The sequence below is a fragment of the Solea solea genome, chromosome 10, assembly GCF_958295425.1.
Source record: "Solea solea chromosome 10, fSolSol10.1, whole genome shotgun sequence".
In the NCBI taxonomy this organism is placed as follows: domain Eukaryota; kingdom Metazoa; phylum Chordata; class Actinopteri; order Pleuronectiformes; family Soleidae; genus Solea; species Solea solea.
Genome location: NC_081143.1, coordinates 28439102 through 28453572, shown reverse-complemented (window position 1 = coordinate 28453572; position 14471 = coordinate 28439102). Strand labels below are relative to the sequence as shown.

The window sequence follows — 14471 nt, the reverse complement described above, 5'->3', positions numbered from 1 at the left end:
TTTCAAGGCTCGACTCAGAGGAAACTGAGGCTGCGAGACTCAAGTTTTCAAAAATACTGAAACAAAGCAAAATGCAAGTTTTCTCCCGTCAGTGATGAAAGGAACGAGCTGTCAGTGAACTGTCTCACCAGCACAGACCACTTCGATGGCGGAGGCGGAGTACCACGTCTTTATACTTATACAGTCCATCAGCGAAGTCTCCGATCCATCGCAGTCAGAGAACAAGCGCCACACCTTTGCCACTTTGGCAAGAGTGACCACTCTGGTGGAGACGACGGGGCCACAGTCCAGCTGTGTGCACACCACGGCAGCGTGTTTCAGGTCCCACACCGTGGACTCTGCGCTCAGCAGCCTCCGGTCCCACGAGCCCACCAGCAGCTTCCCGGCACAGCAGAGGTCGTCGGGGTCGTCGCGGGACGTGCCGTCGTCCAGCGTCACGTCCAACGTGTCTGCACAGGAAAAAGACCACGCCCACTGTTAGCTTAGCATGTCTTCTGTGATCCCAAAATAAACGTGTTTTCCAGCCTTTTGTCAAATCTAGAGTTAAAGTAACGCTTGGAGTCAGTCGTATGTTGTTCTCGTCACTTTAACACAATACACCTGTAGACCACATGAACGGAGTGTGAGCAGGAGTGTGGATCGCACCTTTGACCGTGACATAGAGACCCTCGGACTCCTCGGAAGAGAAGTCATGACCGAAGAGAGAGTTGTGGTAAACGCAGCTGTAGTTGCCCTGATGCACCGCGGATGACCTGGTGAACTCAAAGACGGCTGAGTGGTGGACACACGGCTGAGTGAAGTTAGAGGTTTGGTTGAAGCCTCTGAGGATGAGGCTGAAGTGACCTCCAGGATACTGAGGCTCCACAGAGCAGAGCACCGTGAAGCTGTGGCCCCTGTTGACCTCCATGTTTTCATTCAGTCCACCGCTCTGTCCCGAGTACAGAGTCACGTTGGGCTGAGGCAGAATATCTGCAGACGTCAGAACAACAGACACAAGAGTCACAGACGCACAACAGACGCAAGAGTCACAGACGCACAACGGGACAATGAGACACAGACACAAGAGTCACAGACGCACAACAGACACAAGAGTCACAGACGCACAACGGGACAATGAGACACAGACACAAGAGTCACAGACGCACAACAGACACAAGAGTCACAGACGGACAACAGGACAATGAGACACTTCTGACTGAAGCGTTCACCACAATCTGTTCATTTCATTCTGTGTCCATGGAAACGGTGGAATTGTAATTTCCTTTATTAGGAACCAATCTTTTCAGAAAGTAAATCTTACACATGTAAACATCGCTGTCTCTGTGTGTGTGTGTGTGTGTGTGTGTGTGTGTGTGTGTGTGTGTGTGTGTGTGTGTGTGTGTGTGTGTGTGTGTGTTCGTTCTTTGGACTGTTGGATTCCTGCCTTTGCTCTTGTTTGCCTGCCTTTGCTGTGTGTTGACCCCTGACCTTTGTCAGCGCTCTGTGCGCCTACTCCTCACTGTGTACTCTAGATAACACGCCGCTGCAGGACTCTGCTCGTGTCAGACAGTCGTCAGGTTGGAGGTTCTTCATCATTCTTCATCAGTTTGCACTTTATTTTGACTGTTGACATGTTAAAGTTCAGGTGACACACGCGTGTTAACAACCTGCAGAATCACGACAACAGGCACTTTTGTATAGAGTTCAGTCTGGAACGTGCAGAACACAACAAATAGATCATTGGATGTTAATTATCAGCTGATAACCAGTGCCGGCCTAAGCCTTTATGGGGCCCTAAGCCTTTATGGGGCCCTAGTTACAGCCTCCACCACCTCAGAGTAGCCAGTGCTTGACTGCTAACCAGTGTCACTGTTGTTTTTTATCTTAGAGCGCAGTCAAATTACAAACGTGTCCTGTGATTCATTTGTACTTGAGGTACGAGGTTTAGGGTTCTGAGGCTGCAGTACAAACACCACCACTGTGTGTCTCACCTGAGCAGACCACTTGAACAGTAGAAGAAGAAAGCCACTTCTCCACGGTGCCGCAGTCCACGAGGACATTTTCCGAGCCGCGACAGTCGGAGTAGAATCGCCACGTCGGCATAAGTTCAGCCTCGTTTCTGAGCGTCCGGGTCGACGCGGCCGAGCCGCATTTGAGCTGCCTGCACACCACGTCCGCCTCCTGCAGGCTCCACGAGTGCCGGGGGCTCAGCGCTCTCCACTCATTCTCATACTCCAGCTCCACTCTGCCATGACAGCGGTTACCTGCTCCCAATAACCTCAGGTCGTCGACCTCTGCAATGAAGACAGTGACAAGCTGTGTGCAAACCCTCAGAAGAAAACCTGAGCTACACCTTTAAAATCTATAACTTGGAATCTAAGACGATTGTTGATCATCTGCAGTGAGACTCAGATTTACCGTTAACGGTGAGAAACTCGTGGTTTGGTGACGAGAAAATCTCAGGTGCGAAATCGTAGCTGTACTCGCAGATAAAGTATCGTGAGTGATGGTCGTCTGCCGGAGGAAAGAGGAAGACGGCGTCGCCGTCGTCGTCAGGTGACTGAGTCGTCACTGTGGGCAGTGAGCTGTACACGTCAAACCTGAGGCGGAAGGCGTGGACGCGGTAATCTGAGCGATGGCTGCAGACGATGGCAAAACGTTGGCCTTTACGAATCTTATCCGTATTCACATTCTTCCCTTGTGCAGTTGTGATGAACACATCAGGTCGATAAGGAAGTTCTGCCAAGAAAAAAGATTCAATTTAAAAATGCACTGAATTTAGGCATAAAACATTATTTTGTGTTAAAACATGTTAGTTGTTACTTCTGCAGGTCAGCGAAGCTTCTCCACACTCTTCTGTGGTATTGAGCGCCGCGGAGCGACAGTCGCTGAGACGCTGCTCGTCACCGTCACACTGAAACTCCGGCGCCCAGGAGCGTTCACTGACTCCATATCGACCAAAGGAATCGCGCAGATGAGCAAAGCCGCAGCCGAGATGTCTGCAGATGACTTTTGCTTCCTCTGGACCGAAGACTTTCCGACACACTGGAGACCACAGCTGGCCGGTCTTCACCTGGATCTGACCTGAACACTGTTCTCTTCCTTTAAGTCTCACGTTCTCTGAAGAGAAAAGCAAAGAAAGAGAAATGATCAAACACAGTCAGTCAGGTCTGATAGTATTGCCGGGCAGAGCCTGTGTGACATTGTTTCTGTTGTGATTGGAGGTGTTTGAAGGTCATTGACGATGCCGCACACACACACACAGACACACACACACACACACACACCTGAACAGGCCACAGTCATGACGTCTCTGCTCTCAGTCTCGACCAAGTCTCTGCAGAGTGTGCTGCGCATGCGTTTGCACTCATTTACAAGTTTCCACGCGCGTTGCTTTTGAAGATAAGTCCTCGACGCTGAGACGACGTCGCCGCAGTCCAGGTGCCTGCAGACTGCGCCGGGTTGCCAGTAGTCCCATATATCAGCCAGCGGCCTCCACTCTCTGTCATGCTTCCCCTCCAGAGTTCCACTGCAGCGACTTGCTCCTCCCACCAGCCTCAAATCATCACCTGGACACAGACACGACAGTTACTGCACACGAGCGACTGACACTGACACCAGAGTCATATCTCCCCAGTCTCAGCACAGGAATGGTTTAGTAGTTTAGTAATGAAGTAAAACTACTTCACTTCTGTACTGAAGTACTTAAATGCCTGTTTGTCCTGTGATGGACAGGCAGACTGCGTCACATGACGTCTTATTGTGGATAAAGTGTAGAGAATGAAGAGCTGGTCAAATGTGTCCAGCAGCTGCACAAACATTCAAAAACAGTGATTAATGTACCGTCAGTAGAGCAGGAAATCCTAGTAAGTGGTCTGCAGTGGTGGCGGGTGGATTTGGCGCAGTCCTCCAGACGAGACTCGTTGCCTTTACACTGGAACAGTTGGGATGAGACCAGTTCTTCTCCCCGTGTGAACGCCTGTGTGTCAGACTGTGGAGCCCCACAGCCGAGCTCCATGCACATGACCTGTGCAGTCTGCGAGTCAAAACCGTCTCCACACACGGGGACCCAACCCTGACCTGACCTCACCTCCACTGGGCCTCTGCAGGTGTTCAGTGTTTCCACAAACCTCACAGACTCTGGACGGAAAACACAGAGAAACTTCAGCATCTGTGAGGATCCAGTGAACTGCTCTCATTAGCTCTGCTATGCAGTTAGTCTTAGTCTCAGTCTTAGTCTCAGTCTTAGTCTCAGTCTTAGTCTCAGTCTTAGTCTCAGTCTCCTACGGTGTTGGCACATCTATAGACCATCGTTGTTACCTCAGCATCCACGGCTGACCCTGAACTTAAACGTTAAACTTAAACAGAATTAACATTAATGTGGTATTTTTACACTTTTTATACAGTGATAGAACATTATATTATGACCATTATAATGAATAAGGGAATTGCTGATGTGCAGTGAACTCTGCTGAAGCTAGTCTGAGGGTGTGGTCTATTTATAGTCATATATGTTCAAATCATGATTTTAATGGAAAAATATCCAACTGAAAAAAACAGAGCCAAAGTCTTGTTTTATAAGGAAACTTAATCTTATCTAATTATTATGGAATATGCTTAATAATTAGAAGAAGTGAAGCAGGAACACGGAGTTTAATGTGGTACCTGCACAGACCACGTCCAGACTGGAGTGAGATGCATTCTTCCCCTGCACTCTCCCGGCTCCTGGGCCGGTGATGCACTCCATCATGGTGGCCTCAGCGCCTCTGCAGTGGAAGTCAACCTTCCATGCTGGTTTAGGGTCAGTGTTGTTGGTGCTGTATCTGACAGAGACCACGGAGCCACAGTCCATCTGCCTACATGCTATGTCTGCATATCTGACCTTATGTGTAGCTGGAAGCACTTTGGGAAAGAGGGTGAGAGTTCTCCACTCTCCTTCATGCTTCATCTCCACAGCACCAGAGCAGCGGCTGCTGCCCTCGGCCAGTCGAGCATCTTCAGGCCCTGAACACAGAAGAAGAAGAAGTTGAAGAATGAACGTTTGTTTCTGTCCATAAATGTTAGACTTGACACATTGTTACAGTTTGGTGAGAGTTGGACACAGAAAGAGTTTGAGTGAAACAAACACTCGTCCACTCACCGGTAAACAGGCTGCGATGATTGTGTGTCGCTGTGACGCTGCAGATGTGAGTCGTCAACACAACAACACACCACAGCAGCAGTGACGACATCTTCACTCTGGACTCTGCTGTGGACAGTGAACGATGACTGGACACTGATCAGTGAGAGAGGAGTTGAGTTGGTGGGCGGAGACTGAGAATCTCCTTGCCTGTGATTGGCTGAGGGTCAACTGTTCTGTTCTCAAAGCAGAAGAGAAATGCAAATGATTATGTTATAAAGTTGCTGTTTATATAAACATGACATCACTGACTCTAACTGTCCTGTATAAACTTAGAAGAAGTTACAGTTGTTGTGTATCTGCGCCTGGTCTCTCCCTCCTTTCTTTTTGGATGGGTTGTTATGTTCAATTTATTCATAATTCATGGTGTGCTTTATATAATAAATCAATAATTAATAACTAAATAAATAAATTAATAATTATTTTATTTGATCTGATTTTTGAGACAAATAAAGGACAACTGAAGACAAAAAAACAAATAAATAAACAATGGAGGAATTCAATTCACCACTAGCTCATCTAAAACATCGACATCTTAGGAAATCCGATCCCAGTTCTTTGAGTGTAATATGTGTAAAATGATGTAATATCTTTATTTACAGCATGTGTGAAACCACATGAGCTCGGACCACAGATCAAGAAAAACTACCGCCCGAACAGGGACTTGAACCCTGGACCCTCAGATTAAAAGTCTGATGCTCTACCGACTGAGCTATCCGGGCTCTGTCGGCGTCGGTCTCCGTTGTCTTCATGTCAGATTTACTAGTGTTTTTACTGGAGAAATAAGGAGAAAATTAAAGGTTAAATGTGAACAGTGTTCAGTACTGAGAATTGTAATTTTACACTAAAACGAAGACAACTCACTTATTTTTAAGAGACAAAAATGTCTCTGTCTACGCGAATATTGGATTTCATTTGTATTTTGAGGCACAAGTATTTCTGACACAGTCATTTTGTAGCACGTTGTTGACACGTTGTTAACATTATTATTAAACATGAGTGTGAGGTGATTGAAACAATGGTGCAGCAGTAGCAGCGGTAGCTGGCGCCCTCTGGTGGTTGCAAAGAGAAGTGTAAAAGCTTACAGCACTTGGTATTCCGAGGCGGTATATACGAGGAGGTATAAATACATATATAATCAGGGCCGGCTCTACCTAATTTTGTGCCCTAGGCGAGATTGCCCTCCGGTGCCCCCCCCCCCCACACACACACACACACACACACGAATTACACCAGCCAAATGAACAATCACACACATGATTTTCAACACAATATCAAACGTGATAAGACAATAGTAGAACTAAGCACCAGCACCACAACTGTGTCAGTGGGCACACAGGTGTTAATATACTAGTGATGACTATGGTAAAATTAATTTTCAACACACTCAAACATAATGATGACGTGATGAAACTGAAATAAAATACCAAATCAGACTGGACATCCAGGCAGGCAGAGATGATAACAGTTATCATCACCGCTGTTTATGTTTGTGATGAGTTTTCATTACTTTTCTGAAAACTAATGAAAACTCATCACAAATATAAACAGCGCTGATGCAGTGCGCATTTTCACATTAAACACGATGTAGCTAGCAAGCAGAAATATGAAAACATTTATTGTTTTAAATAAATAGCGTTAATAAAACGTCTTCACACAAAACGGCACAATTAAAAAAAATTGTACAGGCTAATGTTACCTTTATATTGTAATTTCCTCTTCTCCTCTTCTTTTCGTCTCTAGGGGTTTTGCGCTCCCGAGGGCTTGGACGGCCTTTTCATGTCGTTAATAACAAAAGCTTCACCTGTCTGTGACCTGACCTCTGATCCCTGCTCTGACCCTGAGGTCACCCGTCATGTGATTCAGCAGCACCACATTTTAGGAACATTATTGTTTATTCATTTGTTAATATTTATTATTTTCAAGAGAGAACACACAAATGAGGGCGACTGGGAATAGAAAATCATTTTTATTTTCATTGTTTTAAAAAAAATGTATTTATTATTTTTTTTTTTTAATTTTTTTTTTTTTTTCTGCTGGAAGGGGGGCCTCGCGGCGCCCCTCCAGCAGATGGCGCTCTAGGCGACCGCCTATATCGCCTATGCCAAGAGCCGGCCCTGTATATAATATCCATGTAATTATTTATTACTGTATTTATTTATACATAAGTCAGGTTTCGTCCTGAAACCTGACTTATGTATAAATAAATAAATAATAAAGTCAACAACATTCCTGTTCACGACACCGCGTCGCTCGTAAGGCAGGAGTAGTCGATCTGAATCGATCACACTCGTAGACCGCGTCTTTTTCACGTTCCTCGACATGTTTTACGAACGTTTTGAACTTTTCAAAGTAAGTGGAGGCTCTTTTGTCTTGTGTTGAAATGGTGAATAAATGCTGTTTAGTCATATGTTTGAAGACTGTTTTATGTTCCAGGTTTGTTCGGTGATGTTGTTGACAGTGTCGACAGTGTCCCCAAACACGACACACGAACGATAGAGCGTGTAAAACAGTAACTAGTGAAGTTGCAGATGAATGAGCCGTTAAAGTGCGCGTGAACGGACACGTGCAGACGGAGAATCGCCCTGTGCTAAAACTACTTGAACCATGAAACCTGTCAGTAGAGAAGTCCGAGACTTGATCCAATACACACGCGCAACGATGCCGGATTTAAAAAAGCCACAGAAAAATTAAAGAAAACGCTATAAAACGCTTCCCTTTCCGGTCCAGTTTATAATGCATTTTGATTCTTGTATGCAACAGGTGGCTCCGTGGCGCAATGGATAGCGCATTGGACTTCTAGTGATATGCGGAAGAGGCAATTCAAAGGTTGTGGGTTCGAGTCCCACCGGAGTCGCATTTTTTTTCTCCCGGAAAAAATTATGCAAATAAGTGTTACTGGTAAATAGTAAGTGAAGATGACACACATTCAAAAAAATTAATATACAACCTGTGAAAATAATCTCTGCAAAGTTTGACTTTGATCAAGTGAAGCAGAAGAAAATGAGAGATTTTAGTGCAAACATTCCAGGCGAGGACTCATTTGGCACATTTTGGAAACACCTGTGCCATTTGTATTCAAACCATGTATTAAACTACTTTCTTCACTTTTATATAACTATTAATGTTCAATAAAACAATTTATGGCCTTGTTTCAAACTTCCTGCACACTTTAATATGTTTTCATTCCAAAAACAAACACCAGATGGCTCCATTGAGCCGTGTCTCTCTTTGCTGGCCTGTATCTCAGCGAGGGAATGGTCTACATGAGTGGACGACATCTCATTGGCTTCCTCACAGCCAATAGAAGGACACTGTGGTCTCCGAATTTTGATTGACAGCTTTGTTAGCCAATGAGAAGCAACAAAGCGCGCGGATGTGACGCGCCTGGCTGCTGCCAAAACGTGATGACGTCACCTAGAGACACCCGGAAGCGTTTGAATGTAACAGAGGGAGAGTTTGTTTGCGGTGAAAATAAACTTTGAAACATCAAAGGTAAAAAACTTTGAAACATCAAAGGTAAGAGTGATTTAACAGTTGTATTCTCTGGCTTTCATCTCTGTAATGCTGCTGTGGCGTTAGAAAGAGCAGAGTCTCGTTCATTTACGAGAATGAAGTCGTAAATTAAGACTTTATTCTCGAAGTGTGTGATTTATTTTCCATCAATGTGTCCCTGTTGTACCTTTTGCTTTTATACTTATATTACAGTTTGTTTGTTACCTCATTTGTTTTGTGTTGGTTTCTTTATGCCTACATTCACTGTGTGCTGGACTTTTTTGTTATACCTTTGCATTGTTGTAATATTAAAATGTATTCTTGCCTTTATTTACTTGTGTTTTGTTGTTATGCTGCTTTTGTTATTATTGTTTTTATTACATCAAAAAGTATAAAACACGTTACTCGTCCTCACTGTTAGTATCACAACTTGAGTAAAACAACATCTTTTATTCTACATAAGACACAAATGATCAAAACCTCTGTGGACATTTGTAATATCGGTTGTGAACATTGTCCCGTAAACTTGCCTGAGAACCGGGACTATCGGGAGTCGAACCCGCGACAACGGGGTCACTTCGATCTAAATCTAGCTAGCTACGTAGACTCTGTCGTCACTGCCGCCCGTGAGTCGAGGTAATTCATGGCAGCGAGAGCCAATCAGCTTCCAGTCTCCTACCACGATTCTACCATGAATTGTAGGCTCTGGCCAATCAGCGGCCGGGAAGCTAACCAAGAATTGACGGCCGACCCCGATGTCGCGGGTTCGACTCCCGGTGGTGCCGATTATGGAAGACAGCCGACTGTTGAAGTGAACAATCAATCAAACAAACGTTTCAGTCAAAATCAATGAGTTTAATAGAAAATGAACATTTTTACATTTTTCTCTGTGGACGACGACGACGACGTGTTTGGGAGCCATTTTGTTTCACTTAATAACTACAACGTGAAAAAATATCTGACAGAACGGCGGACGTCGTTCATCCGTTCATTTTCAATGAGAGAAAAAAGTCATAATCGCAGAAAAAGCTGAATATTTTTGAAAAACGTGAAATATCGCAAAAAGCTTTTTTCTTTTTACAAGCGTGGACATTTTTCCAAAAACAGCCAAGAAGTGTGGATTCTGACTCAGCGTTCACACTCATGACTCAGTGTTCACTCATGACTCAGCGTTCACTCATGACTCAGCGTTCACTCATGACTCAGCGTTCACACTCATGACTCAGCGTTCACTCATGACTCAGCGTTCACACTCATGACTCAGCGTTCACTCATGACTCAGCGTTCACACTCATAACTCAGCGTTCACTCATGACTCAGCGTTCACATTCGACTCAGTGTTCACAAACTAATGACTCAGCGTTCACACACTCATGACTCAGCATTCACACTCATGACTCACTGTTTACACTCATGACTCACTGTTTACACTCATGACTCAGTGTTTACACTCATGACTCAGCGCTTACACTCATGACTCAGCATTCACACTCATGACTCAGCGTTTACACTCATGACTCAGCATTCACACTCACGACTCAGCGTGGTCGTTGCAAAAACAACACAAGTCCATAATAATAATACTAATAATTTTCTTAAAAAGTATCTACTTTTTCTTGTTTTCGGCTTCTCTCCGGCGTTTTATCGCGTCTCTGGCTTTTGTTGTACGTTTTCCGAGAAGCTCTTCGGGCTAACGAGCTAGCGTCGGGCTAGCGTGGGCACAAATACCGGCTTCCTCGTTAAAAACAGAAAAAGTAGCAGACTTGAGTTGGTAAAAGCATCACATTTTACAGAACAAGAACCACATCATGAATACTGCAATTAATATTGTTAATATCATCATCATTATTATTATTATTATTACTATTAATCATTAAACACTAAAACGCAGCCAGACGCAAAGATTCAGGCCGATGAGTTCGTCTGAAAGAAAAAACTCAAAGTGACATGCAAACGTTCTCCGTCCTCGTCTTTGTCCTCATCGTCTTCATCAGTGCAGGATATTTATTCATTTATTAAAACAAAGGTTTGTTTTTGTTCTTTTTTGTTCACAGTTTTTTGTTTGTTTTAAATCCACCAGCAGAGAGCGCTCCCTAGTGGCTCAGGTTGTCAGTGTCAGCAGCTGCCATTGGCTGAGCATGGAGAGCTCTGATTGGTTCTCAGTCTGTTTGGCACGTCTTCCAAAGTCACATGACGACGCTCGTGTGTGTGTGTGCGTGTGTGTGCGTGCACAGGGAGAGAGAAAATAAACGCCTCCACTTCACGTGAACTGTACTTCATGGTTCATGTGTGCTGTGTATGGAGAGCCACAAGGGTCATAATTATATTATAGTCACTTATTATAACTGGCTGTAAATAAAATATACATATATATGTATATACAGTATATAGATTAATACATAGTTTTATTAATCTATAAGTAAACATGAACAATCAATAATGAACATAAACATAAAAGTAAATATTTGCAGAATTAATTTTATTTTCCTTTGTTTTGTGTTTTTAAGATACCTGGGCGTTAAATGTATCTGTCAAACAAAGGAGCGCCCTCGTGTGGCCCGGAGGTGAACTGCAGTCTGTGCCTGGTGATTTGACAGATTGTTGTTTCCAATCATTTCTAATGATCACTTGTTTTTCTACAGCCCCGTCTTTCTGTGTGTGTGTGTGAGCGCCAATCCATGCATTTCTCATTAAAAAGAAAACTATACTAATACGGGATTTTCAGGCAGAATTAAGGAAAAAAACAATAAGGAATATTAACATTATTATTATTATAATTATTATCTGCTATTATCACACAATGACTATAAATCCAAGGATGCGACTTCTCTGTGTTTTGTTGGTGCTCGTTTAGTTTCCTGATCACATCCCTGATTAATGCTGTTATTGCGTTCACGTCGGCGTCACCGCTTTAATTTATCTGTACAAGACGACGACGACGACGCCGCCGAGAAAAGGAGGGAAAGAAGAAATCTACTAAACCATGGTGCACGTGTGTTTAGAAAAGTGTCCCGTGTGCTTGTGTTTGGATCATGACGCTGTCACACGAGTCACTCGCTGATTCACTCCAGAGTTTTAAAGGCAGGTCTTTGCTGACGCCTGACAGCCCAGCGGCGGCAGGACCACGCAGGTCCGGTCTCTCCGGGCTGTGAAACGTGAAAACAGAGAGCGAGATCAGGAGTCCTCAGAGATACGAGAGCGGCGAGGGTTTGAACAATGGGAGTTTTGGGGGTCGTCTTCATGAGGGGGGAGGAGTTGGTCACCGGAGGAGGAGGAGATTCAGGATTAAGGAGGGGAGTTTGTGTGGTGAGTGGCTGTAAGGCACTGACTCAGGTGTGGTCAGGAAAGATCAGTCATGCTGAGGCTCATGGGTAACCCTGGACGGAGGTAAGCCACCGGGACGCGGCCGTTCTCGCCGCTCGATCCTGTGATGGAAAGACGAGCTTTGGAGCGCATCGCATCTGTGAACTTCATCTGTGAGCACGGGGAGAAACAAACGAGTCAGCAAAAAAACAAAACAGACTGACGACGGCGGTCTACACTGTACAAAAATAAATACATTATAATCATCTACTTTAATCTTAGAAATGTTCCTTAAAACCAGAAAAAAATCTAAACAAAATTGAAGAAAACTGTCCTGACATGTTAGTTTGTAACCGATAATTAAAGCTTAACACAAGCTTCTTTTTAACGTCGTTATCAATCTTTAAGCCTCATTTTCTGGGAAATTGTTTACAAAAACAAAATAATCTTATTATAAAGTGATGTAACTTTATCTTGAGATGGAAAGACAAAGTAACAATGACGGGAATGTGTTGATTGATTTGATTCTCTCTCGATAAAAAGAGCCTAGTTTCTGGTAATTGTTCAGATTTTTTTTCCTAAAAAAAAGAAAAAAACGAATTTTATGAAACAGTGCGCAACTTTGTTTTAATGCGTTACAAACTTTAATCACAGGTTACAAACTGTTTACACTGTAAAAACAGACCCAGTAGAAATAGGTCAAATATTCTTAAATTGATTTAAATTTAATTGTTTTCAGAAAAAAGCAAATGTTGCTCAGTTAGAATTCTCAAAATGATCTTAAATAAAATCTGAGTGTAATGTTCTTTAAAACGAGGCAAAGCAGGACAACATTTAACAAAGTTGTTTGTAACACAAGCAAAGCAATTCTGTCACGATAGAAATTTTAAAAATAAGCTCCAATATCTTATTAACATCTTTAAGATCAATCTTTGCAAAGAAATAAACCTAATTTTTGGGAAATATTGCTTTTAAAATGTCTAAATACATAATAAATTTAATTTATTAATTAAGTAACAAATTACAGCAATGGTTTGTGTTTACACTGTAAAAACAGACCCAGTGAAAATAGGACAAATATTCTTAAATTAATTTAAATTGTCTTGTTTTAAAAACAAAAGTTTAAAGCTTAACCTTTAAAAAAAAATCTTATTTCTTGCCAAAATAAAAAAGATTTTGGCAAATTTTGCACAACAAAAATAGAAAAAAAAATTCACTGTCTTAATAAATTATATTTAATTAAAATTTAATTTTGCGTAAAAAAATATAGTCTAATTTTAAGAAATATAAAAAATGTCTAAATACGTTATAAACTTTAATTACAAGTAACAAAGTAAAAGCATGGTTTGTGTTTACACTATAAAAACAGACCCAGTAGAAATAGGACAAATATTATTTCATGCTGTAAAAAGAGTAGTTTTCACATGGATCAACGTGAACATGAGAGGATGAAGACTAACTTACTAACTTACATGGACACTAGGGTAGTGTTTCCCAAACGTTCTATACGGAGACTTTTAAACTATCGTGACCCCAAATTATGACGTGAGCAAAAATAGTGAACAAATAATTTCCCTCGCGTGACCCATCTGTGGGCCCCGGCCCAGATGATGCTACCAGTCCAAACTACACCATCTTCAGAATGAAAGCATGAGGCGACTTAAAGAAGACGGATGGATGTGATTGGCCAATGAGTTGCGACAGTGAAGAGGATGATTGGCTGAAGAAGAAACCGGGATCAAGGGAGGACAAAAAAAAGACAAGAGAGAGACAAAAGGTGGAGGTGAACGAGAAGAGAGGAGGAGGTCATAGTGCAGAGAGGGTCAGAGGTCAGGAAAAGTTGTTGGGTAAAGGTTGAACAAAGGAGCAGGTGTTTTACAGTCATAAACAGTTTTATTGTTTCCATTTGTTTGTTCAGAAGAGTCACAAACTGAGTGAATGAATGAACATCAGCTGACGTCAGCGGCAAATTTAGTCATAGTTATTAAAAATAATCTCATTAAAGGTTTGTTTAGTTAGTGTAAATGATTGAAAGTGAAAACATTTTTTTTTTTTATAAACTGATTTTAACTAATAGATATTTTTTTCCACATTTAATCAACTAGGTTTTATTTATCATGAGAAACAGAACAAACCTAAAATGAGATTATTTATTTTTCCCTCTTCACTAAAGTGAGACTTAATTTAGCATCACGTGTGTTTCAGTTACACAAAAACTTTTTGGTTTTAACGGAGAACATTAATGTCCAATGTCTAACACTTAGCGGGAGAAATGTAATAGCATTAACAGTGTATAATAATATATAATCAGAATAAAATAAAGATGTTGTTATTGAGTAAATTCTTAAACAGGTGGGACGTGTTTTGCTCTTAAGGTATTGAGAGAATAGTTTTTTAAAAGTTCATGTGTTAAATATTAATCTTTGATGTTTTATGTTTTTTCCAAAAAGTTTCAATATTTTAACATAAAAAAAATGAATATACAGAAAAATATTGTTTTCTCTCATCACAGTTA

The 14471-nt window shown here is 42.2% G+C and overlaps 2 protein-coding genes and 2 non-coding genes across 8 annotated transcripts in view; 1 reads left to right on the top strand and 3 right to left on the bottom strand.

Annotated features, from left to right (window-relative positions):
- Positions 1 to 80: 80 nt before the first annotated feature.
- On the bottom strand, positions 81 to 5245 carry LOC131467048 (scavenger receptor cysteine-rich type 1 protein M130-like). The gene is made up of 9 exons (XM_058640755.1): positions 5120 to 5245; positions 4645 to 4983; positions 3823 to 4119; positions 3267 to 3548; positions 2803 to 3099; positions 2398 to 2718; positions 1971 to 2273; positions 646 to 969; positions 81 to 449 (listed from the first exon to the last, which is right to left on the bottom strand). Exons 1-9 carry the CDS (start codon positions 5208 to 5210, stop codon positions 112 to 114), a joined length of 2592 nt encoding a protein of 863 aa, XP_058496738.1. The 5' UTR covers positions 5211 to 5245; the 3' UTR covers positions 81 to 111.
- Positions 5246 to 5807: 562 nt separating this feature from the next.
- Positions 5808 to 5880, bottom strand: trnak-uuu (transfer RNA lysine (anticodon UUU)). Its single transcript has one exon. It is a non-coding gene; the product is annotated as a tRNA-Lys (tRNA).
- Positions 5881 to 7923: 2043 nt separating this feature from the next.
- Positions 7924 to 8015, top strand: trnar-ucu (transfer RNA arginine (anticodon UCU)). The gene is given in 2 exon segments: positions 7924 to 7960; positions 7980 to 8015. It is a non-coding gene; the product is annotated as a tRNA-Arg (tRNA).
- A 1478-nt stretch (positions 8016 to 9493) lies between these two features.
- LOC131467047 (glutamate receptor 2-like) overlaps positions 9494 to 14471 on the bottom strand; it is a 30709-nt gene continuing 25731 nt past the window's right edge. For 3 of the 5 annotated variants that reach the window (XM_058640750.1, XM_058640749.1, XM_058640753.1), the window contains exon 20: positions 12034 to 12127. Coding sequence is in view for 2 of the 5 variants with exons in the window: in XM_058640752.1 (XP_058496735.1) it covers positions 11993 to 12127 (135 nt within the window). In the remaining 3 variants the exon portion in view is untranslated. Of the gene's footprint in view, positions 12128 to 14471 lie in introns of all 5 variants that reach the window. The other 2 variants (XM_058640752.1, XM_058640751.1) reach the window with 1 other exon arrangement.